General features: G+C 44.1%; 2 protein-coding genes across 5 annotated transcripts in view; one reads left to right on the top strand and one right to left on the bottom strand.

Annotated features, from left to right (window-relative positions):
- Positions 1–7,229: 7,229 nt before the first annotated feature.
- The window catches only part of TXNL4B (thioredoxin like 4B), a 68,159-nt gene continuing 49,828 nt past the window's right edge, over positions 7,230–25,560 (bottom strand). For all 3 annotated transcript variants that reach the window (XM_063653952.1, XM_063653951.1, XM_063653953.1), the window contains exons 4-5: positions 8,774–8,899; positions 7,230–7,701 (exon numbers count right to left, since the gene is read on the bottom strand). In XM_063653952.1, coding sequence (XP_063510022.1) covers positions 7,245–7,701; positions 8,774–8,899 — 583 coding nt within the window. In that variant the 3' untranslated portion in view covers positions 7,230–7,244. The remainder of the gene's footprint in view (positions 7,702–8,773; positions 8,900–25,560) is intronic.
- Positions 17,851–22,724, top strand: LOC129015367 (haptoglobin). 2 transcript variants are annotated; one of them, XM_054453219.2, is made up of 5 exons: positions 17,851–18,003; positions 19,525–19,607; positions 19,914–20,015; positions 20,775–20,849; positions 21,781–22,724. In XM_054453219.2, exons 1-5 carry the CDS (start codon positions 17,957–17,959, stop codon positions 22,557–22,559), a joined length of 1,086 nt encoding a protein of 361 aa, XP_054309194.1. In that variant the 5' UTR covers positions 17,851–17,956; the 3' UTR covers positions 22,560–22,724. The 2 variants fall into 2 exon arrangements, with proteins under 2 accessions (XP_054309194.1, XP_054309196.1); XM_054453221.1 differs by lacking the exons at positions 17,851–18,003; positions 19,525–19,607; positions 20,775–20,849 and having other exon boundaries at positions 19,917–19,979; positions 21,798–22,724.

Here is a 25,560-nt window from a genome sequence, read left to right as displayed (position 1 = left end):
GGGTGGGGCAGGAGGGCACCAGGGGGTGTGCTATTGACCCCAGACTCACTGGGTATAGGGTGGAAGTATAGACATTGGAGTTAACCTTGTAAGATTTACCTAACCTCCCTGAGGCCCTGTTTTCTCAACTGTAAAAACAGTGGTTTGGAGGGTTCAATGATATGCTAACAGCAAATTTTTTAAAAATTAATTAATTAATTAATTTTTTTTGAGACAGAGTCTCACTCTGTTTCCCAGGCTGGAGTGCAGGCAGTGGCGTGATCTCAGCTCACTGCAACCTCCGCCTCCCGAGTTCCAGCGATTCTCCCACCTCAGCCTCCAGAGTATTTAGGATTACAGGTGCTTGCCACCACGCCCAGCTAATTTTTTGTATTTTTAGTAGAGATGGGGTTTCACCATGTTGGCCAGGCTGGTCTCAAACTCCTGACCTGAAGTGATCTGCCACCTCAGCCTCCCAAAGTGCTGAGATTACAGGTGTGAGCCACTGCGCCCAGCCACAACAGCAACTTTTAAAAAGATAAATATTGGCCGCTCATGGTGGCTCACACCTGTAATCCCAGCACTTTGAGAGGCTGAGGTGGGCAGATGACTTGAGGCCAGAATTTTGAGACCAGCCTGGGCAACATGGCGAAACCCCGTCTCTACTAAAAGTACAAAAATTAGCCGGGCGTGGTGGTGCGCACCTATATGTAGTCCCAGCAACTCAGGAGGCTGAGGTAGGAGAATCATTTGAACCTGAGAGGTGGAGATTGCAGTGAGCCAAGATGGCGCCACTTCATTCCAGCCTGAGCGACAGAGCAAGACTCTGTCTCAAAAAAAATAAAAGGATGCAGGCTGGGTGCAGTGGCTCAAGCCTGTAATCCCAGCACTTTGGGAGGCCAAGGCAGGAGGACTGCTTGAGCTCAGGAGTTTGAGGCTAGCCTGGGCAACATGGCGAAACCCCATCTCTACAAAATATACAAAAATTAGCTTCTCATGGTGGCGCACGCCTGTAATCCCAGCTACTCGGGAGGCCGAGGCAGGAGAATCACTTGAACCTGGGGGGCAGAAGTTTGCAGTGAGCCGAGATTAGGCCATTGCACTGCAGCCTGGGCAACAAGAGCAAGACTCTGTCTCAAAAAAAAAAAAAAAAAAGGATGCATATTATGTGTCCATCACATTATGTACTTATTAGTTGTGGGTGATCATGTAAATTTTGTGTGCCTCAGTTTCCCAATGTGTAAAATGGGAATAAGGACAGCACCAATCTCAGAGCATTACTACACGGATTAAATGTGAAGTGCTTAGAATAGTGCTTAGCATATTCTAAATTTCTAATAAATGTTAGCTATTATTTTTGATATTTCTGATTATCACAAATGGGTCCTGAAAATAGATATTAGTATACCCATAGTTACAGATAAAACAAGGGCTTTGAGATTAAATAACTTCCCTAAACCATGAGGCCAGGATTCAACAGAACTGGAGCCCCCAGGGTATGAGCATCTCCTCCCAATGCAAGCTGTTGGCAGGAAGTGTAGGTGAACCTCTCCATAGGGCTGCTTGAGTGTCCTCACAACATGGCGTCCAGCTCCTCCAGTGTGAGTGATCTAAGAGGGAGCAAGGTGGAAGCTTCAGTGCCTTTGTGACCTAGTCTTGGAAGTCACACATCATTACTTATGCCACATTCATTCTAATTTTATTTATGGAGACAGGGTCTTGCTCTGTCACCCAGGCTGGAGTGCAACGACATGATCACGGCTCACTGCAACCTCCCAGGCTCAAGCAATCCTCCCACCTCAGCCTCCTGAGTAGCTGGGACTACAGGCACGTGCCACTAGGGCTCCCTAAGTTTTGTATTTTTTGTAGAGATTGGGTCTTACTATGTTGCCCAGGCTGGTCTTGAACTCCTGGGTTCAAGTGATCCTCCAGCCTTGGCCTCCCAAAGTGCTAGGATTACAAGCATGAGCTACTGTGCCCAGCCTCATTCTACACATTGGAATAGAGTTGCTAGTTTAAGCAAAACTAAAACAAAAGGATGCCCAGTTAAATTTGAATTTGAGATAAACAATGAATACACTTTTAGTATAAGTCTATCGTCTATCCCATGCAGTATTCCGGACATACTTATTCTAAAATTTATTTGTTGTTTATCTGAACTCAAATTTCATTGGGTATCATATATTTTCTCTGGCAACCCTATGTTAGAAGCAGGTCATTTAGTCCAGCCCACCACTCAAGAGAAGGGCTTCCACTTTTGAAGGGAGGAATGTCCAATAATTTGTGGAGATATTTTTCAACCACCATAAGCAGGGTTTTGAAAAAATTCACCTGGTTCTGGGGTCTGTGGATAATTGTATCAGAGCCTAACAGGATGAAGCAGTAGTTCAGGGACAAGAAGGTTTTCTTCCAAATGGTCCTGCACATTTTCCAGAAATCACACACATTATCTTATTTGAGCCTCAGACAGCTCTGTGAAGTAGGTGAGGGTGGCAATTACAATCCCCGTTTTACAGGCGAGGAAACAGATTAAGCACCTGCTCCAAGGTGATATGGGCAGAAATGGTGGAGGGGGCAACAAATTCCCCTAATCTCAAGTCTGGCATTTGTTCTACTCCACCCAGTCATGTCCTGACAAGAGTACTGATGTCTCCACTATATAAGATGTCTTAGATTCATTTTATATCTTCTGCCATGTTGTTATCTCAAATAGGTGATGAGAGTTGTGGATCCTTGCAGCAGTGCTGGGTGATGACAGAAGACGATCGGAGAAGCTGAGGCTGGAGGGCAGCTTTCTCTCCCCACATCCACAAGCTCTGAGATCCATCTTGGCTGAGACCATGGGCTTCAACCCACTCCTCAGACCCTTTGTGTTGACTGGTTCCAGAATACTGACAGGAACCTCACTCATTTTCACCAGAAGGCCATCAGCCTCACATAAGAAAGCTGAGGAACAGTCAGCCCAAATAGATAATTACCCTCCTGTAATTTGTATTATAAGGAATTTTAGGCTGGGCATGGTGGCTCATGCCTGTAATCCCAGCACTTTGGGAGGCCAAGATGGGCTGATCACTTGAGGCCAGGAGTTCTAGACCAGCCTAGGCAACATGGGGAACCCTGTCTCTACTAAAAAAACAAATATCAGCCAAGCATGGTGGCGCATGCCTGTAGTCCCAGCTACTCAGGAGGCTGAGGCAAGAGAATTGCTTGAACCTGGGAGGCAGAGGATACAGTGAGCCAGGATTGTGCCACTGCACTCCAGCCTGGGTGACAGAGCAAGACTCTGTCTCAAAAAAAAAGAAAATTTAGATATACAGAAAATCTGAAAGAATAGTATAATAGATATCCATACTCCTTCCACCTACACTCAGTAATTCTTCCTATGTTTTCCCTGTTGGCTCTGCCAATCTTTTAACGTATTTTTATTGTGTATTTTGATTCACTCCTAAGTACTTTGTAACCTGCATTATCTAAGTACATGCTCCTATGTAACCATAAGTCTATAATCACACATAAGAGAATTAACCATGATTTGCTAATATCATCTAACACTGAGTTCATGTTCAACTTTCTCCTGTTGTACCCAAAATATCTTCCATATGCAATCAAGGCTCATCCATATGCCTCTTTAGTTTCTTTTATTTATTTTATTTATTTATTTTTATTTTTTGAGATGGAGTCTCGCTCTGTCGCCCAGGCTGGAGTGCAGTGGCGCGATCTTGGCTCACTGCAAGCTCCGCCTCCTGGGTTCACGCCATTCTCCTGCCTTAGCCTCCTGAGTAGCTGGGACTGCAGGCGCCCGCCACTACGCCCGGCTAATTTTTTGTATTTTTTAGTAGAGATGGGGTTTCCCTGTGTTAGCCAGTATGGTCTTGATCTCCTGACCTTGTGATCCACAAGCCTTGGCTTCCCAGAGCACTGGGATTACAGGCATGAGCCACCGCACCCGGCCTATTTATTTTTTTTGAGAGGGAGTCTCACTCTGTTGCCCAGGCTGGAGTGCAATAGCACAATCTCTGCTCACTGCAACCTCCACCTCCTGGGTTCAAGCAATTCTCCTGCCTCAGCTTCCCGAGTAGCTGGGATTACAGGCGCCTGCCACCACACCCGGCTAATTTTTTTTGTATTTTTAGTAGAGACGGGGTTTCACCATGCTGGCCAGGCTGGTCTCAAACTCCTGACCTCAGGTGATCTGCCCACCTTGGCCTGCCAAAGTGCTGGGATTACAGGCGAGAGCCACTGCGCCTGGCTAGTTTCTTTTAATCTAGAACAGTAACCTCTCGGGAGATCAGGCCAGTTATCTTGTAGATCTCTGTTTTAGTCTGTTCTCATGCTGCTAATAAAGACATACCTGAGACTGGGTAATTTATAAAGGAAAGAGGTTTAATTGACTCACAGTTCAGCACTGCTGGGGAGTTCTCAGGAAACTTACAATCATGGTGGAAGGGGAAGCAAACATGTCCTTCTTCACACGGCGGCAGATTGAGAAGTGCAGAGTGAAGGTCGGGGAAAAGCCCCTTATAAAACCATCAGATCTCATGAGAACTCACTATCATGAGAACAGCATGAGGGTAACTGCCCCCTGATTCAATTACCTTCCACTGGGTCCCTTCCATGACACGTGGGGATTATGGGAACTACAATTCAGGATGAGATTTGGGTGGGGACACAGCCAAACCATATCAATGGTTCCATGTTTGGATTCCCAGCATAAAGACATTTCCTGATTTCCAGTACAGTTGGATGTGGTCCTGTGACCAAGTTCTATTCAATGACATATATGTGAAAGTATTGTGTGAAGTTTCTGGAAAGTCTGCTGCTGCCTGTAATATGGGTATGATGGCTGGAGCTCTGGCATCCATTTTAGACCTAAGGATCAGGGTCACTCTGCAGGGATGATGGAGGCAAAAGCTGGAAACAGCTTAATGCTGGCACTAATACCAGCTCTGTCTGCCTACTTCCCTACCTCTTTTACTTGAGAAAACAGAACCTTGTGTATGAGGGTGTGTGTGTGTTTTTAATTAAAAATCAAAAAAAAATTTTTTAGACAAGGTCTCACTTGCTCTGTCACCCAGGCTGGAGTACACTGGCATGATCATGGCTCACTGCAGCCTCAATCTCCTGGGCTCAAGTGATCCTCCCACCTCAGCCTCCAGAGTATCTGGGACTACAGGTGTGTGCCACCACACCTGGCTAATTTTTGTATTTTTTGTAGGCATGGGGTTTCACTATGTTGCCCAGGCTGGGACCTTGTGTGCTTTAATCCCTGTTAAGTCACTTAGTCAAATTTAATCCTAGCTAATAAAGAAGCCAGACTGAGGTCTACTACAGTTTTATATTTGCTTGGAAGAGATGTTATGTGTTTCCTACTTGGCTATAACATGTTTCAGGATTTCTCTTTTTCCTCCAGGTACAGATCTCTGCTCCCAGTACACCATAAGAACATTCTGAGATGACAATGTTACCTACCCTCTAGTCTGGGCCACCTATGATGTTGAATGAGTCTTGGCAGCCAGGGAAAATTTCTGTAAGAGCCTTATGGTTAGACATGTAGGAAATAAAGTCACTGTGGCTTGTCACATGCAAGAGAACAGCAGGGGACAGGGCATAGCGGTGTGTGTGCAGGAACAGTGTGGGAATGATCTGGAATTTGTGAAATACCTGGGCAGCAATACAAGGACGAGGCTCCAAAGGGCAGGGCTTCAGGAGAGGAAATGGATAAACACTACACTTCTTGCATTACTGCCAGCCACAAAGAGGTCTCCTGAGTGCTGAAAACCCCATCTGGAAAGTGTCCCATAGGAAACGAAAGGAGTTACAGTGTGTGAAGGTCACCTGGCTGCTGCACCACCTGCCACCCCATTAATCACTTGAGTTGGTGGGTACAGGAACAAAGCTGTGGGCAGAGGGTCAGAACACTTCCTGTCTTCCCCAGGCACATGGAAGACATTCTCCTGAGTAGTAACCTTGGCACTGCCTTGGCTATTTGAGGAGCTGGCCAGTTATTTCAGTCACTGGGTATCTGAGAAGCTGGCCAGCCTTTTGAGCTTCAACCATTCTCACAGATGTTGAATTTGCAGTTCTTAATGGATCTAGGGACGCCTTCCTACCTCAGCAGAGCAAAAAATGGAGATCCCAGGTCTAGGAACCTAAAAGAAATCACTCTGAGTAGGTTAGAATTTCACCTCTATCTGAGACCCTGATAGAATCATTTAAAAATAAAAACACATATATACAAATATCTATACACACATACATATGTGTGTGTGTGAATAGGTTGGCCCACCTTCATGTTCTTTTACTCCCTTGTTCTTTCAAACATTCACTGAGATGCTGAGTTTTCCAGCATCTCTCAGTCTCTCAGAAGAACAGCCTGCCAGCATCCAGCGGATCACATCCTACGACAAGCCCAGTGCCTCTTTAGTGGAGAGGGGATTTGTTTTGGGGCTTGGCAAGTTTATGCAAGTCCCTGATTTCTTGCACTGACTGCTGAAAAGCAGAGCTCCATTTAAATTCCATTCCTTCTGGAGATCTGTCCTTATGACCAGGGTGCATGGTTCAACTCCTCTCTGCATCTGGCTGGCACCCAGGGCACTCTTGCCCAAATGCTTTGTCAGGTAGTTTCCTTGATCTATTTCCTAATGTGCTTCCCAGACATGGTCCACGTGGTTTCTGCCTGCTCCAGTGCCCCCAAGGCCAACACAGGGGTCATGCTTGGACAAAACCTCCAACTCTTTGCAGCCTCAGGCTTCTCCAGCCTTGGGTGCCAGTGCTTTAAGGTCCTCCTTATCCTCTTTGCTGGGCATCACTGCCTCAGTCATGGTTTAAATCTGATACACAAGGTTCTTAATGGGCTTCCACAGCCATGTAGAATTGACACCCTTAGCCTGGCTAATGTGGTTAGCTAGTAAGTTTGTTATCCCTTCCAGGTAAGAAATGCCTTAACCCAGTGAAAGATCTGTCTCCAGATGACTCTTAAAAGTGACTCTAATGGTGAGCCCTTGATGCTGATTATGTGAGGGAATCTTTTTTATTTTATTTTTGAGACAGGGTCTTGCTCTGTTGCCCAGGCTGGAGTACAGTGGCACAATCAGAGCTCACTGCAGCCTCTCCCAGCCTCAAGTGATCCTCCCGACTCAGTCCCCTGAGTAGCTGGAACTACAGGTGCATACCACTATGCCTGGCTAACTTCTTATTTTTTTATTTTTTATTTTTGTAGAGATGGGTCTCCCTATGTCGCCCAGGCTCACCTTGAACTCTTGGCTTCAAGCGATCCTCCAGCATGTCCTCCCAAGTGCTGGGATTACAGGCATGAGCCACTGTGCCCAGCACATGTGAGGGAGTCTTGAGAATTCTATGTAGTTCATTATGTGGGAGAGGTAGCACCCCAGGGTGGTCGAGGGCTTGGCCTGGGTTTGAATCCTGGCTCCTCTCTTTACTAGCTGTGTTACCTTGAACAAGTTCCTTATCCTCTCTGTGCCCCATTTATAAAAAATGGGGTTATTAGATAATAAAAAGACCCAATGCTTATGGGCTGTTGAAGAATTAAATGAGTAAATACACAGAAAGCACATAGCACAGTGCCTGGCACACAGAACCCTCCCAATGTTACCTGTTATTACTAGGAGTTGACTGGCTTTTCTCCTAAAGTACCTGCAGGGCTGGTTCTGTGGACAGCTTTTATGCTTCCGAGGGCTGGATCTTCTCCACTGCAGACAGAAGCTGACAATACAGGCATTACTTACTCGTGCTACAGTTTTTATTTCTGCCCCTACTCTGAACTCTTTGAAGGCAGAGGCTATGTTTATCCCCCATTCAATTCAACCAACCGGACTGAGCCTCTGTTGTGTGCCAGGCATTGCTGGGTATAGAGATAACGGTGAATGAAAAAAAAACACCAAAGTGGTCCTACCTTGTTTCCTGGGACCCATCCCACAAACGTGGTAGGTTGAAGAAACTGAGGAAGGTTGATATGAATTCTTTTGAATATAGAGTCAGTTTTTACACTCATACTAATGTCCTCATGCCTTTGACATCTGACCAGTTTCATGCTGGGAAAGGCAGCATTTCTTTGGAAGTTTTGACAGGTTGTGTGGGTTTCCCACCTTGGTTGGCTGTCTTTGCTGACAGGAAGCTGGTCTGAGGATAATACTTGATTTAGCAGCCTGGATCTTGGAAGTTCCTCATTTACAAACTGTCAGGGATGATCCTACTTTTAAGAAGCTTTTAGAAAGCTTAAAATATCAATGCGTATGGTACAAAATATCAATATGTGTGTCTGCCAGTGGCTCAGTTTTGGAGAAGAGAATTGCTGACCGTAAGGGAGCTGGGAAGCAATGCCTATGTTCCAGGCACCGCGGGACCTTGTAGCCCCTGGTCCTGGTGACTGTGAAAAAAAGGAGAAATTCTAGAAATAGGTGTAATCACGTGAATGTCTTTGTTTAATTTTCTTATCAAGATAAACTGCAATTCTGAACAACATGTGCTGTTCTGAATTCAACACTCCACTCTCCATTCTGTTTGAAGGTTTCGTATACTCCTGGGAAAATCCAGGGTTCTCATTTCATGGCTACTGAGGTATTTATTCCCACACTATTTAAATAAATAAAATAAAATAAAATATCATTTATAATAACATAAACACCAAATGATTAAGAATAAATCTAATGAAAGAGGTGCTAGAGGTCTGTATAAATATGAACAATGCATTAAAATTAAAGACACCCTAACTAAATGAAGAGAGATACTACGTGCATTACTCGAAAGACTCAAGAGAGTCAAGATGTCAACTCACCCCAAAGTGATCTGGAGATTCAATGTAATCCCAATAAAAATCCCATCAGGACATTTCATGAGAACTGGAAAGTTGATTTTAAAATTTACATAAAATGGAAAAGACCCAGAATAGTCAAGACAAACTCTGAAAGAAAATAAAGTTGGAACACTTATAATACCAGATAGCAAGATTTAGTACAAAGTCCCCATTATTGGCCAGGTGTGGAGGCTCATGCCTGTAATGCCAGCACTTTAGGAAGCTGAGGTGGGTGGATCACTTGAGCTCAAGAGTTCAAGTCCAGCCTGGTCAACATGGCAAAACCACATTTCTACAACTATAACAAAAACAAATTGGCTGTGCGTGGTTGCGCATACCTGTAGTCTCAGCTACCCGTGAGACTGAGGTGAGAGGATTGTTGGAGCCCAGGAGGTTGAGGCTGCAGATCGTGTCCCTGCACTCCCGCCTGGGGGACAGTGAGACCCTGTCTCAAAAGAAGTTCCCATTTGTGAACCCCCAAAATTTGAGACAGGTCTCAGTTAATTTAGAAAGCTTATTTTGCCAAGGTTGAGGACGCACACCCAACACAACCTCAAGAGGTCCTGATATATGTCCAAGGTGATCAGAGCACAGTTTGGTTTTATACATTTTAGGGAGACCTGAGACATCAATCAACATATGTAAGATGAACATTGGTTCCGTCCGCAGAGGCGGGACAACTCTCAAAGCCAGGAGGGGGCTTCCAGGTCATAGGTAGGTAAGAGACAAATGGTTGCATTCTTTTGAGGTTCTGATGAGCCTCTCCAAAAGAGGCAAAAGGATATGCATTTACCTCAGTGAGCAGAGGGGTGGCATTGAATAGAATGGGAGGCAGGTTTGCCCTAAGCAGTTCTCTGCTTCACTTTTCCCTTTAGCTTAGTGATTCTGGGGGTTTAAGATAGTTTCCTTTCACACATTATTATTATTATTATTATTAATTTTATTTTTTTTTGAGACAGAATCTTGTTCTGTCACCCAGGCTGGAGTGCAGTGGTGCGATCTCAGCTCACTGCAACTTCCGCCTCCCGGGTTCAAGCAATTCTCCTGCCTCAGCCTCCGAGTAGCTGGGACTACAGGCGCCTGCCACCATGCCCGGCTAATTTTTTGTACTTTAGTAGGGATGGGGTTTCACCATGTTGGCCAGAATGGTCTCGATCTCCTGACCTCGTGATCCACCTGCCTCGGCCTCCCAAAATGCTGGGATTACAGGCGTGAGCCACTGCACCCAACCCCCTTTCACACATTATTAAGACAGTATGACAATGGCTCCAGATTAGACAATTAGACTAATGGAAAAGAAGAGAGGATTCAGGAGGAGGCCAACACATAAATAATCACCTGATTTATAATAAAGATACCACTGGAATTCAGGGACAAAGGATGGTCATTTTAGCAAATAATACTGGATAGATTGCATGTCTATATGGAAATAATGAACTTTTGTCTCACATCATATACCAACATTAATTCCAAATGGAATTTGGAATTAATTTCAAATTTATCTTTCCAATTTGAAAGATAAAACAATACACTTTTAGAAAAACATATAGGAGAATATTGTCACAACCTTGTAGGCAAAAATTTCTTAATCAGAACACAGAAATTACTAACTATGAAATTTAAAAAACTGACAAAATTAGGACTTATTTAAGATTAAGAACTTCTGTGCTTCTGTTCATCAAAATACAAGATTAAAAGAATTAAAAGACAAACCATGGAATGGGAGAACATGTTTACAATACATTTATCCAAAAAAAGACTAGTATTCAGAATATTTTAGAAAAAGACAACAAATCTACGAGGAGAAGACATACTGTAAAGAGGATATCTAAGTGGTCCAACACAAATCTAAAAAGTGCTCTACATCATTTGATATTGGGGAACTGCAAAATTAAAGCCATTATTATTATTATTATTATTATTATTTATTTATTTTTTGAGACAGAGTCTTGCTCTTTCACCCAGGCTGGAGTGCAGTGGTGCGATCTCGGCTCACTGCAACCTCTGCCCCCCAGGTTCAAGTGATTCTCCTGCCTCAGTCTCCTGAGTAGCTGGGACTACAGGCCCGTGCCACCACACCCGGCTAATTTTTGTATTTTTAGTAGAGACGGGGTTTCACTATGTTGTCCAGGCTGGTCTTGAACTCCTGACCTCAGGTGATCCACCTGCCTTGGCCTCCCAAAGTGCTAGGATTACAGGCGTGAGCCACTGCGCTTGGCCTCCATTATTATATTTTACTACACATATGCAGAATGGCAAAACTTAAAAAGTATTGGCAAGGATGCAGAGCAACTGGAACTTTGATATACTGCTGATAGGAGAGTTTATTGGAAAACTGGTAGAATCTATTAAAGCTAGACATATGCCTATCCTATGACAAAACCAGGCACGTATCCAAGAGAAATGAGTGCAAGTAACCACCAAACGATATATGCAAGAATGTTCATAGCAGCTTGGTTTACAGTAGCCCCCAGATGGAATCAATCCATACATCCATCTACAGGAGAATGGATAAATCAATTGTGCTTTAGTCACACAATGGAACACTTCTCAGCAATAAAAAAAGAAACTAATGTGACAACATGGATGTTTCTCACAGACATTATGTTGAAAAAACAAGCCAGAAACCAAGAATGCCTACTATTTGATTCTATTTATACAAAGTTCAGGACCAGGCAAAAGTATTCCATCATGACAGATGTCAGGACAGTGGTTACTTTGGTAGGGGTGGGGTGTGGACTGAGAGGAACCCAAAGGAGTTTTCTGGGGTGCTAGAAATATTTCATACTATAAAGATTCATTGAGATGAACACTTAAGATTTGGTATTTTTAGTAAATGGTGCTGGATCAATTGTACATCCAAACGGAGTAAAATGAGTGTGGTCTCCTTACCTCACTTCCCTGTGTGTATGCAAGCTATTAATAACAGCAAAATTAAAGTACATGTGATACCTCCTTAAGTTAGGAGTATAATATAGCATTTAAGATTTTTTTTTTTTTTGAGACAGAGCCTTGCTCTGTCACCCAGGCTGGAGTGCAGTGGCGCAATCTTGGCTCAACTGCAACTTCCACCCCCCAGGTTCAAGCGATTCTCCTGCCTCAGCCTCCTGAGTAGCTGGGATTACAGGCGCACGCCATCACACCTGGCTAATTTTTGTATTTTTAGTAGGATGGGGTTTCACCATGTTGGTCAGCCTGGTTTCAAACTCCTGACCTCGTGATCTGCCCGCCACGGCCTCCCAAAGTGCTGGGATTACAGGCGTGAGCCACCGTGCCCGGCCTAAAATGTTTTAAAGAGTTTGCTGCAACATGGAAAATGCCTACAACATTGGGTGAAGTAGAAAGTAAAAAGTTCCTCTTCAAAATTTTCCTTCTTGTTAAAGAATAAATCATAAGTGTTAGAAATAATAGTTTCTTTTAAAAACTAACTTCCTTCAAGTCTCCTTGCTTTGTGCTAATAACTCTTTGTTAAGCCCTATCCTATGTAGCTGTTAAATGTAAGAAAATAAATACATTCTATGTCCCTGTACTTTAACCAAGATATCTGTGCTAGACGTGTGCACAGGCATGTCACAGCTTGCAGCCTATGCCCCTTCCTTATTTGGGAATGTTATTACTTTTCTAAGTCTTTTCATAAGCAACTTCCTCTTTTCCTTTGTTCTCCTCTGCCATTACCTCTTTAGAAAAAGTTTTAAACCTTTAGCCAACCGGGTGCTGCCTAGACTGTCAGGTCCAGTTCCAGCCAATGGAATCAGGACACAGCAGTAGGGTCTGGATGGGTTGGATATAAATGTTTTTTACCTCCTTTGTTCACGTGTGCTCTTGCCTTTGTTCCATCTGTGATGGGCACCCTTTCTGCAGAAAGTAAAAATTGCCTTGCTGAGAGAATTAAATTTATGTTCAAGTGCTATTTCTTTATGGCATTGGGGAACAAGCATTTTGCATTTCTAACAGGTGAAAAGGTTAGACCAAAAAATTCTATATATAAAGAGTGATCAAAATTGTGTAAAAGTATGCACAGAGAAAATCTGGAAGGAAGTAACACTAAAGTGTTAATGGAGGTTATTGGTTGTCTTGAGGTGGTGAAATTATCGGAGACTTATTTCTTATTTTTATTTTTTGGTAGCTTACAAAATTTCAAGACTTTTGTAATGGCAGAGTGAACTTTTTGTTTTTTTGAGACAGGGTCTCACTGTCACCCAGGCTGAAGTGCAGTGGCATGATCATAGCGCACTACAGCCTCAACTCCCCGGTGCAAGCAATCCTCCCACCTCAGCCTCTAGAGTAGCTGGGACTACAGGCATGTGCCACTGTGCTTGGATAATTTTTTATGTATTTTCTGTGAAGACGGAGTTTTACCATGTTGCCCATTTTATTCCATATGGTTCCAACTCTTGGGCTCAAGCAATCGACCCGCCTTGGCCTCCCAAAGCACTGGGATTACAGGCATAAGCCACTATGCCTGGCTGGCAGAGTGAACTTTTAAAAATCGTTTTTTCCTTCTAAAATCAAAACTCTCCCCTTCAAGCTCCTCTGTCAACTGCTGTCCTGGCCTATTAATATTTCAAGCTTTCCTGCTTTCTATTCTCCCAACAAAATATATTCCTACTTTCCTTGGTGGAGTCTTCTGACTTGCTATCTCCCATCTTGACTTGTTCAGTGAAAGAGAGAAGCCTTTTGGGCTGGATTCTGTTTCTCCTCAAGTTAATGAAAGATGCCCAGGGCAGGAAGGCTGTGTGTGAATGCTCCCCTGTTGCCCAAGACAAGCAGTCAGAGTAATAGAGTTCAGGGTATGTTCAGAGGAGGAACGTGAATTTTCACGTACCTGGTGAGTAAACAATTGTTCTACAACAGTGGTGATAAATGTTTCATTTTAGACACCCTAGGAGGGCACCAGTCCGAGGAGGAAGTCTCTCCCTCCATTTCATAGGACCAGCGTTCTCCCCGCTTCCCTGAGGACCCACAGAGCTGCAGAAATAGAGGCCATCTCTTCCCTCTGTGGAAAAGTAGCAGCAACTGGACAGAAAAAAAAAAGAAGCCTGGGGCTGTGACATTTGCAAGACTCTAGATAGAGGACTGTGAGAGGCTGAGATTTGACAGTTTCTGTGGGGAGGGATGATGGACTGGATGAGGTGGGAGGGGGAGGAGGGCATGAGGATGCCATAGGACAGAAGTGTTCCAGGTTTAGTGGAATCCTTCACAGTCTACAGTGCAGGTTCTCTTTGGAAAACGTAGGGTGTAGCTCCCTCCTTCTGGCCATTGAAGGAAAACCTGGGTGGCAAAGCACAGGTAAAGACAAGCTGTGACAGAGGATAGCAGGAACCCAGGGACCTAGGGAGCAGAATTCTAACACCTTCACCCCAGATTCAGCCAGAGCAGCTCCATTTCCATCATTCCATACACCAGTTCTACTGGTTAATATTTGCTACCTAATAAGTCTTCCTCAAGCTTTGTAGCTTAGAACAGTCATCTTTTATTTAGCTTATGATTCTGTGGGTCAGCAATGTGGGCTGGGCTTAGCTGGAGGTGGTTTGGGTCAGGACCAGTTTCAGCTGATCTTGGCAGGAGCTCATTCATGCACCTGTAGAGGGCTTCTGGGAATTTGGGGCTGGCTGTCTGTCAGCTGGGATGCCTGGGTTCTGCTCTATGGGGATCTTTCATTCTCCAGCAACGGAGGAATAACTTGGGCTCATTCCCAGGGCAGCCCCCAGATTCCGAGTGCTGTAAAAACAGTCAAACCCCAATTCACAAGCATGTTTCAAGACTATCCTTGTTACATCTGCTACTATTTCAACATAGTCACAGAGCCAACCCCAGATTCCAGGGGTGGAGAAATGGGCTCTTGCTTATGACTGAAGAGCTGCAGTCTATTGCCTCGTACCTGCAGGGCTGGGGAGAAGTTATGGATGCTTGAAATGTAGATTCTCACATCCCCACACAGACCTACTGGATCCAATTCATGGAAAAGGGGCCTCTCACTATGTCCTTCGGGTGATTCCCTCCTCCTTCATATTTTAAAATATTTTATTTAATACTTATAAAATATTGTATGTGACATATATGTGTGGGCATATATGTGTTTTATTAAAAATAAAGCACAATAATATAATGTATGTTAATGAACCTACTACCCAGCCCAAAAGCTGAGTCATTAACAATTTATTTATATTTACCTAAGTGTCTTTCTCTTATGCCTTCCTCCTACCTCCTCATAAGATGTAACATTTTATATTTTGGGTTTTCCATTCCAACAAGAAATTTAAAGTACAGTTTTGACTCTTTGATATCTATGACTGAGCAACATACTGCTGAGTCTTCTTTCTTTCTTCCTTCCTTTCTTTTTCTTTCTTCTTTCTTTCTCTTTCTTTCTTTCTTTCTTTTTCTTTCTCTCTCTTTCTTTCTTTCTTTTTCTCCAATAAAAATAAGTTTACTTATTTACTTCTTGAACTTTTCGTGCTAAAATATTTATAACATAAAATTTCTGATTTTAACCATTCTGAAGTGTGCAATTCGGCAGCATTTATTACACCAGCAATGTTGTGCAACCATCACCACTATCAGTTTCCAAAATTTTTTCATCAGCCCAAACAGGAACTCTGTACCCATTAAGCAATCACTTCCCATTTCTTGCTTCTCCCAGCCCCTAGTAAAGTCTAATCTACTTTTGTTTCTATGCATTTGCCTATTCTAGATACTTTATTATAAGTGGAATCAAGTAATATTTGTCCCTTTATGTCTGGCTTCTTTCACTTAGTATGTTTTCAAGGTTTATTCATGTTGTAGCATGTATCAACTTCATTCCTTTTTATACGTGAATAATATTCCATCGTACGTAGATATCAGTTTGTTGATCCATTTGTCTGTGGATGGACGCTTGGATTGCTTCTACCTTTTGGCGATTGTGAAAATGCTGCTACGAACATTGGTGTACAAGTCTCTGAGTCTCTGATTTTAATTCTTCGGGTGTACATCCTGAAGTGGAATTGCTGGGTCAGATGGCAATTCTATGCTTAGCTTTTTGAGGAACCATTAAACTGTTTTCTACAGCAACTGCACCATTTTACATTCTTACTAGCAAGGTAATGTACCAGGGTTCTAACTCTTCCATGTCCTTGTCAACATTTCACACACACACACACACACACAAATTTGTAGCCATCCTAGTAGGTGTGAAGTGGTGTTTCATTGTGGTTTTGATTTGCAAATTTCCCTATTGACATTTTCCAATGGTGTTGAGTGACTTTTTTTTTTTTTTTGACGGAGTCTTGCTCTGTTGCCCAGGCTGGAGTGCAGTGGTGCGATCTCGGCTCACTGCAAACTCTGCCTCCCAGGTTCAAGCAATTCTCCTGTCTCAGCCTCCCAAGTAGTAGCTGGGACTGCAGATGCACGCCACCACGCCTGGCTAATTTTTGTATTTTTAGAAAAGATGGGGTTTCACCATATTCATATTGGTTAGACTGGTCTCGAACTTCTGGCCTCAGGTGATCCACCCACCTCGGCCTCCCAAGGTGCTGGGATTACAGGTGTGAGTCACTCCCCAGCCTTGAGCATCTTTTATGTGCTTTTTGGCACTTTATGTATATTTTCTGGAGAAATGTCTATTTAAATCCTTTGCCCATGCTTTAATTGTTTGTCTTTTTGTTGTTGCAGTAGGATATGCTCTGGATAACAACGCTTTATCAGATATAGAATTTGCAAATATTTTCTCCCATTCTGTAGACTGTCTTCACTTTTTTTTTTGAGACAGAGTATTGCTCTGTCACCCAGGCTGGAGTGCAGTGGTGCGATCTAGGCTCACTGCAACCTCTGCCTCCCGGATTCAAGCAATTCTCCTGCCTCAGCCTCCTGAGTAGCTGGGATTAAAGCATGTGCCACCATGCCTGGCTAATTTTTGTATTTTTAGTAGAGATGGAATTTCACCACGTTGGTCAGGCTGGTCTCAAACTCCTGACCTCATGATCCGCCCACCTCAGCCTCCCAAAGTGCTGGGATTACAGGCATGAACCATCGCTCCTGGCCTGTCTTCATTTTATTAATACTGTCTTTTGATACACAAATGTTATTCCGATGAAGCCCAATTTATCTAATTTTTCTTTGATTGCTGGTGATTTTGGTGTCATTATCTAAGAATCTATTGCCAAGTTTTACTTGGTTTTGATCTCTAAAAGACTGCTATCATACTGAAGGTAATCTTCTGAAACTTGCGGTTTTCTTTCAAAGATTATGTTTATAAGATTATCCATGTTCTTGCAGAGTTTATTCATTTTATGCTGTATAATATTCCATTATATCCACATACAACGCAGTATTGACCCTTCCTCCTGTTGATGGGCATTTGTCTTGTTTATAGTTACTTTGCTATTACACCACTGTCACCATGATTATCCAAAAGTAATTCTTTTGTACACTCTAATTTAAGAACAACTAACCCTTTTTAATGAATAAATCAACCTTGTATTGAGTTGCTACTAAGTTTCAATTGACTAGTACCTGGAATACACACAGGTGCAGACATTTGACTGAGACATATTGATTTTTCTCATCTGCCTATTTAGGCTAATCACCAGACTATAAAACCATGAGAACCACTGCCATTGAGTATAGTCTGTGTCAGTCTACACTATAGCTTTAACTAGTTGTGTGATTTCTTGCAAAGAGCAATCAGAGAAGACACAATAAACACATTTACTGATTTCAGGCTGGAGAGCTTTTAAGCAATAGGGAGATGGCCACACACAAGGTGGAGAAAATTACTGTGAAAAGGAAGTGCTTTCTTTAGAGCCCCACCTAAGCTAGCCTGCAGAAATGTCTACAATGGGTTTGAAACAACTCAAAATGAGCCCTTCTGCAGCGTGAAAATCCTCCAAGATAAAGAGACAGATTGATGGTTCCTGCCGTCGCCCTGTCCTGCCCAGTTGCTGATTTCAGGAAATACTTTGGCAGGTTCGTGGGTCATAGAGTTGCCAGGTTTCTTTGGGGTTTGTAATAGAACACCACAAGAAAATCAAGTGTGAAGCAAGAGCTCAACTCTTAACAGGGGTAATGTTTGTAGTTTTGTTACTGGAAAAGATAGTGACCTTACCAAGGCCAAAGTTTGTAGACACAGGAATTACGAAATGGAGAAGAGGGAGAAGTGAGCTAGTGGCATCATAAAAAGATCAGCAGATGCCCCACAGCACTGCTCTTCCAGAGGCAAGACCAACCAAGATGAGGTGGGTCCACAGCTTTCCCTCCTGCCTTTCCTCTGGTTCTTTATTTCAGTCTTTTTTGTATACATCGGTAGAGATGCAGAAATAGAACAAAGAAACAGGGCAAGTGGGCTAAATTATAGTGACCTAAAGGGCTTAGTGTGTTAAATCTTCTCCTTTTCTGCATCCATAGAAGACAGTGCTGCTGTCTTTCCCAGGAGATGAGATTTACTCTCAGGAGTGTCTTTTTCCTTCAGGTTACATTTTTGACTTTGTAGGGGACGTCATCAGCTCCCGTGGTAGGCTTCCTGGCATCCTGAGAATATTTATTAGCAGATATTTTCCTCTTTAAAAATGTATAATAAGGAAGACTAATAGTAACATGTTTGAATGACACAATTAATTGACTAGTACCTGGGATACACACTAATACCTGGGATACATCTAATTAAGGCACTTATATCTTATAAAAATAAAGACTTTTTGAAATGTTGAAATAATAAGACTAGAAACTTCTTTTTTTTTTTTTTTTTTTGAGATGGAGTCTCGCTCTGTCACCAGGCTGGAGTGCAGTGGCATGATCTCGGCTCACTGCAACCTCCACCTCCCATGTTCAAGCGATTCTCCTGCCTCAGCCTCCCATGTAGCTGGGACTACAGGCGTGCACCACTAGGCCCACCTAATTTTTGTATTTTTAGTAGAGACAGGGTTTCACCATGTTGGCCAGGATGACCTCGATCTCTTGACCTCGTGATCTGCCTGCCTTGGCCTCCCAAAGCACTGGGATTACAGGCATGAGCCACCGTGTCCGGCCTAGAAACTATTTTAATAGAAGCAAGTAGTGCCTGAATGGTTGGCATCTGTTAGTGAGATGGTGAACTGGCAGATGGCACCTGTGGGTCAATGCCCGTGGCCACAGTCCTGCTTTCGGACACCAGTTCTCTTCCAGGTAACCTTCTGGCATTTTGGGGTTTGAGATACCATTTCCTAAAGGTGAATTATCATAAAATACTAGAAATAACCACATGTTTAAAATTATATATTTAAGGAACCTTTTATTACGGAAAATATCAAGAAGTAGAGGAATAGCACAGGAACCCCAAAGTTCCCATCTCTGAGTTATCTACATTTTATTAACACTATTTTTGTGGTGTCTGAGGGAGGTTTTTCTTTCCTGGAGGGCTCCTGTATTATTGCCAATGTACTTTCCTGAATGCAGCCAGAAACTGAGCCCACCCCACCAACTATGTGCCTTCCTATCCCTCTCTGAAGCTTCTGCAGAATTCCCAGCAGGACAGAGCTTGCTGGAAGCTTGGTATGCTCAGAAGCTGCTAAAGTGTGTATGGGCAGGGGTAGGGGCAACTTCTTGGTCCTAGCACTTCCATATATCGACTTTCTTTTCTGGCTGCTAAGTGGGAGGAGTATGTGTGTATGCATGTGTGTGTGTGCGTGTGTGTGTGTGTACATGCATGTGTGTGTGGATGCATGCATGTGCTGTGAAGCAGGGAGACCAGCTTTCCACTCCTTCTTGTCTTCTCTCTGCAGTGCCCTGGGAGCTGTCATTGCCCTCCTGCTCTGGGGACAGCTTTTTGCAGTGGACTCAGGCAATGATGTCATGGATATTTCAGGTCAGTCTTTGGTTGGGTAGGAGCGTGCATCCCTGGTGCCGCCGCATCCCACTCTGACCCTCTCGGGTCTGCACTCTCTCTCTGAGAACACCCAATTCCCCCTTCTTATCTCAACCTCTGGGCTTTCAGGACCGTAAAGAACACTGGGGTTCCTGCCAGAAATGAGGGTAGCTTGCCTTTTCCATTGGCTTCTATTCGGGGTGGAAGGAGATTGATGTGCAGAGCAGCTTCCACTCATCTGACTTTTCATGGTTCACTGGGAACAATTTCCAAATAGCAAACTCTCTGGCTTCTCTCTCTTTGCAGATGACGGCTGCCCAAAGCCCCCCCAGATTGCACATGGCTATGTGGAGCACTCGGTTCGCTACCAGTGTAAGAACTACTACAGACTGCGCACAGAAGGAGATGGTAAGACCTGGACAACTGTCTCTGTGCCCTACATACAACCCCCTTCTCTGACATTTCCATGATGGATGGTGCTGAGGTGATTTGCCAGAAAGTTCATTGCTCTCCTTGGAGCCAGGAGATTTAGATTCTAATAAGCGTTTTGTCGCCAGTAGCCATGGCCCTTTGGGCAGACTAACTTTTGTCAGCCTCAAGTTTTCTGTTTTGTTAAGGGGAGGCGATGCCATGCAGCCTACCTCATGTAAATCTCAGAGTCGGATTTACATCTCCAGCAGGAGATGTGGGAAAAGAAGGAATGCTGATGACGATGTCACCCTCACCTAGTGAGTCTTGCTGTCCTGGCACTGCTCTAAGGGCTTCATATTTATTTGCTCACTTAATCCTCACAGTGTCCCTCTGAATAGAGTTTATTGTTTTCACATTGCTGATAAGGAAACTGAGGCACAGACAGGTTGAGTATCTTGCCCAAATTCAGGCGGCCTGTAAAAGGCAGAGTCAGGATTTGAACACTGAGTCCTCCCTGTACTGCCTGGCTGTGACCGCCATGACCACAGTGTGTTCTGCTGGGCTTAACTGGTGTCCAGGCACTTGGCTTCTAGCACAGCACTCTTTCCCTTCCTCCTTCTCATATTCTCTCTCCTTTTCCCTTCCTTTTTGTCCCCTTTTCCTCTTCCTTTAGTTCTTCTCTTTAAAAGCCTTCTCACTCTGCACTGGGTCTAGACTTGACTTCTCCTTTGGCTCATTTCTTACCTTTTGTTTCAGGAGTGTACACCTTAAACAGTGAGAAGCAGTGGATAAATAAGGCTGTTGGAGACAAACTTCCTGAATGTGAAGCAGGTGGGTGCTCAGCACTTAAGAGAGCAGGCAGGCATCCAGCGGGGAATGTCCTAGAGGCACAGCCTTCCAGTGCGGCTTCCTCTGAGCACACAAAAGCCAAGATGAGGAATGCGGCAGAACCACAGCTGGCCAGGGAGAGACTTAAGCAGTTAGGTGGTAACTCCCTAAGGGTCACCAAGTGTCTAAGGGTCTTGATCATTGGGGCCTGAAGGGCACTGGCTGCATCCACTGTCTACACTGCCCACAGATCAGGACAGCCTGTGCATACAGAGAGCCTGCTAGAGAGCCCTGGGTTTAAGGAGTAGCAAGCTCCAGGGAGAGCAAGTCAAGGGATGCCATAAAATCTTAATCCATGGAAGCCTAGCAGGAGGCTGGACATGTGCTGGGACTCCTGCTTCTCATTATTAGGAGGAGCTGTTGCTCTCTCCTTTCATTCTCGGAACCAGAGGCAAAGACCCAGCCTCTTCTGCTCTTACTGGTGTGGAACTGCCAACCTGCCTCGTATTAACTGCACCATCTACAAAATCTGAGCTCCAGCCGGTGCTGCTCTAGACTCATCTTTATTTAGAGAGAATGAATTATTGTAGCCCCTAGCCCTTTCAATGAATTTCAGGGAATTGTGGAAATTCCTTTGTTGGGATAATTGTTTAAATATAATATAGTTCACCAGCCAGCACTCAAAAATCTCAGTATTTCCCATTTCCTTTGTTAGAAAAGTGGGAAATATAGCTTTTCATAATGTAAACAATTTAAAAAACAGAATTATTTTAAAACTGCAACTATTGGAAATGAGATGAGCAAGTGGTAAGGGAAAAGCATTTAAATCTTTCTAGTTTATGCAGCAGTGACAGCTGCCCATGCTTTCACCCCTTTCTCAGATGGAAAGGCTCTTGCACATTTCCACTCATGAGTGTCTTGCTCTCCTTGACAGTATGTGGGAAGCCCAAGAATCCGGCAAACCCGGTGCAACGGATCCTGGGTGGACACCTGGATGCCAAAGGCAGCTTTCCCTGGCAGGCTAAGATGGTCTCCCGCCATAATCTCACCACAGGGGCCACGCTGATCAATGAACAATGGCTGTTGACCACGGCTAAAAATCTCTTCCTGAACCATTCAGAAAATGCAACAGCGAAAGACATTGCCCCTACTTTAACACTCTATGTGGGGAAAAAGCAGCTTGTAGAGATTGAGAAGGTGGTTCTACACCCTAACTACTCCCAGGTAGATATTGGGCTCATCAAACTCAAACAGAAAGTGCCTGTTAATGAGAGAGTGATGCCCATCTGCCTACCTTCAAAGGATTATGCAGAAGTAGGGCGTGTGGGTTATGTTTCTGGCTGGGGGCGAAATGCCAATTTTAAATTTACTGACCATCTGAAGTATGTCATGCTGCCTGTGGCTGACCAAGACCAATGCGTAAGGCATTATGAAGGCAGCACAGTCCCCGAAAAGAAGACACCAAAGAGCCCTGTAGGGGTGCAGCCCATACTGAATGAACACACCTTCTGTGCCGGCATGTCTAAGTACCAGGAAGACACCTGCTATGGTGATGCGGGCAGTGCCTTTGCCGTTCACGACCTGGAGGAGGACACCTGGTACGCGGCTGGGATCCTAAGCTTTGATAAGAGCTGTGCTGTGGCTGAGTATGGTGTATACGTGAAAGTGACTTCCATCCAGGACTGGGTTCAGAAGACCATAGCCAAGAACTAATGCAAGGCTGGCCAGAAGCCCTTGCCTGAAAGCAAGATTTCAGCCTGGAAGAGGGCAAAGTGGACAGGAATGGACAGGAGTGGACGGGATAAGATGTGGTTTGAAGCTGATGGGTGCCAGCCCTGCATTGCTGAGTCAATCAATAAAGAGCTTTCTTTTGACTCATTTCTGTGTTGTGTTCGGTCTTGAGTCTTTTTTATTTGCTCTTTTATGGTCCAGGGTAGTCAGAAGGTATAGAGTCTACTGGGAGTATGGCAGAAAACACCTCAAACCCACTGGAAATCCCGAAGGTGATACAAACTCTTCCACCTTAGGGAATCATGCTCACTGATTGAGTGCCTATTGAATGCTAGGTCCCAGAAAAGTAACTGTTGTCCTTGTTTTACAGACAAGGAAACAGACTCAGAGATGGTAAGTGAGTTGCTTAAGGTTACATAGCTATGAAACAGTGAAGCTGAACTTTGAACCAGGTCTGTTTGATACAAACTCAGAGGTCGTTTCACTGAATGCTGTTGCCTCCTCAAAGTGAATTAGGAGAAAAGGCATCCGCCTGATGAGGAAGAGGCTAGCTCAAAATGGGATGGGGAAAAAGTGTTTTAACATAGACAGTACTTCAGAGTTTGGGATCTAACCTACCAGCACTCCAGAAAACAAAAGACAATGATGTAAAGGCAGGATCTCTGGACTTGCTGAGTCCAAATCACAGAATGGCCGATAAATTTGCTAAGTAATTTAGGTTTCCTGGCCATCAGTTCCTGGTTTCTTCCATAAAGGACTTGAGCCAGGCGATGGCTAATGTCCCTATCAGCAATAAGCTTCTGGGACTCTGTAAAGAGTGGGGAGGTAGAGTCCTTGCATCAGTAGAAGCTGCTTTTCCTACTGGGAACAAACCCACCCTTCACCAGGAATCAAATGCAAGCTGTCTGAGCCTCCTCTCCTGATGGCAGGTCATGCTATTAAGGGTCTCCCAGAAGAAAGGTTCTGGAGCTCTGATAAACAGAAGCTCTTCTAACGGAACTTTTTCTTGCTGTAAGCCTTCAATACCACCAATCACCAATGCGCCTTCTTCTCATGCCAAAATACGGCCCCTCCTTTGCAGGGTGTAAAACGACACTGATGTCTCTCTCGCCAGGGTCTGGCCATCTCTGGGAAGCTCTCCTCACAGGCACCCTACAGATTCATCAATAAACTTCAACAGGTTAGCGCTAGTAGGCCAATAAGATGCACACTTATATTCTAGAACCTGTGAAAGAAGTAATAGCCAGAAACTGGAAAATAACAGCCAAACTCTTTAAAAAAAATGCCTCTCAGAACACAGTCACTTATACCTTTTCCTCTGGTAGTTCTCTTCAGCACCAAGTTTCTTGGAAGAACAAGCTACTCCCCAGTTTTCTTAAAGAATTGTCTGATTGTATTAAGTAAGTGGCTTCTGGTAAAATAATGGTAAGAGAAAAGCTCTGGCATTCTCTTGATCACTCATCTTCTCTGACTTCCTCCCCAGCAACATCTCCTGGCCTCAGCCTGTGGGCTTCAGCAACACCAAACTCCATATTGCTCTCTGACAAGCCCGGCTGTCTCCAGCTCTTGGGCTTTATTTCCTCGGGGGCCCTATGCTGAAATTCCCTTCCCCTTGCTGTATTAGCACCTCCTACTCGCCTTCAACATGCAGGCACCGCCTCCTCTAAGGAGCCATCTGTACTTACGTAGCTGTGAGCATAGGATGGGGCATACAGCAGGCACTTAACAAATACTTGTGGAATGGAAAGCAAGTGAGATAGGATCAAAAATACAAATCAAGATGTGAGAGAAAGACAATCAAAAGCCCTCATGAGGGGGCTGGGCGTGACGGCTCACACCTGTAATCTCAACACTTTGGGAGGCTGAGGCGGGCGGATCACTTGAGGGTGGGAGTTTGAGACCAGCCAGAGCAACATGGAGAAACCTTGTCTCTACTAAAAATACAAAACATTAGCCAGGCATGGTGATATATGCCTGTAATCCCAGCTACTCGGGAGGCTGAGGCAGGAGAATTGCTTGAACCTCGGAGGTGGAAGTTGTGGTGAGCTGAGATCATGCCATTGTACTCCAGCCTGGGCAACAAGAGTGAAACTCTGTCTCAAAAAAAAAAACAAAAAAAAAACAAAAAAGAACACCACGGGAAAATCAAGTGTGAATCAAGAGCTCAACTCTTAACAGGGGTAATGTTTGTAGTTTTGTTACTGGAAAAGATAGTGACCTTACCAGGGCCAAAGTTTGTAGACACAGGAATTACGAAATGGAGAAGAGGGAGAAGTGAGCTAGTAGCAGCATAAAAAGACCAGCAGGTGCCCCACAGCACTGCTCTTCCAGAGGCAAGACCAACCAAGATGAGGTGGGTCCACAGCTTTCCCTCCTGCCTTTGCTCTGGTTCTTTATTTCAGTCTTTTTTGTATACATCGGTAGAGATGCAGAAATAGAACAAAGAAACAGGGCAAATGGGCTAAATTATAGTGACCTAAAGGGCTTAGTGTGTTAAATCTTCTCCTTTTCTGCATCCATAGAAGACAGTGCTGCTGTCTTTCCCAGGAGATGAGATTTACTCTCAGGAGTGTCTTTTTCCTCGAGGTTACATTTTTGTCTTTGCAGGGGATGTCATCAACTCCTGTGGTAGGCTTCCTGGCATCCTGAGAATATTTATTAGCAGATATTTTCCTCTTTAAAAATGTATAATAAGAAAGACTAACAGTAACACATTTGAATGACACAATTAATTGACTAGTACCTGGGATACACACTAGTACCTGGGATACATCTAATTAAGACACTTAGATCTTAAAAAATAAAAAGACTTTTTGAAATGTTGAAATAATAAGACTAGAAACTTTTTTTTTTTTTGAGACGGAGTCTCACTCTGTCACCAGGATGGAGTGCAGTGGCGCGATCTCAGCTCATTGTAACCTCCACCTCCCCGGTTCAAGCAATTCTCCTGCCTCAGCCTCCCGAGGACTACAGGCGTGTGCCA

This window comes from Pongo pygmaeus, chromosome 18 (assembly GCF_028885625.2).
Source record: "Pongo pygmaeus isolate AG05252 chromosome 18, NHGRI_mPonPyg2-v2.0_pri, whole genome shotgun sequence".
NCBI lineage: Eukaryota > Metazoa > Chordata > Mammalia > Primates > Hominidae > Pongo > Pongo pygmaeus.
Note: the sequence above shows the minus strand (reverse complement) of the source record. Positions and strands in the feature narration are given on the sequence as shown.

Excerpts from the sequence above, each read along its gene's own strand:
- LOC129015367 (XM_054453219.2), top strand. The coding sequence starts at position 17,957 with ATGCCCCACAGCACTGCTCTTCCAGAGGCAAGACCAACCAAGATGAG. Across the intron at positions 20,016-20,774 it reads ACTGCGCACAGAAGGAGATG|GAGTGTACACCTTAAACAGT; the intron begins GTAAGACCTGGA and ends CTTTTGTTTCAG. Across the intron at positions 20,850-21,780 it reads ACTTCCTGAATGTGAAGCAG|TATGTGGGAAGCCCAAGAAT; the intron begins GTGGGTGCTCAG and ends TCTCCTTGACAG.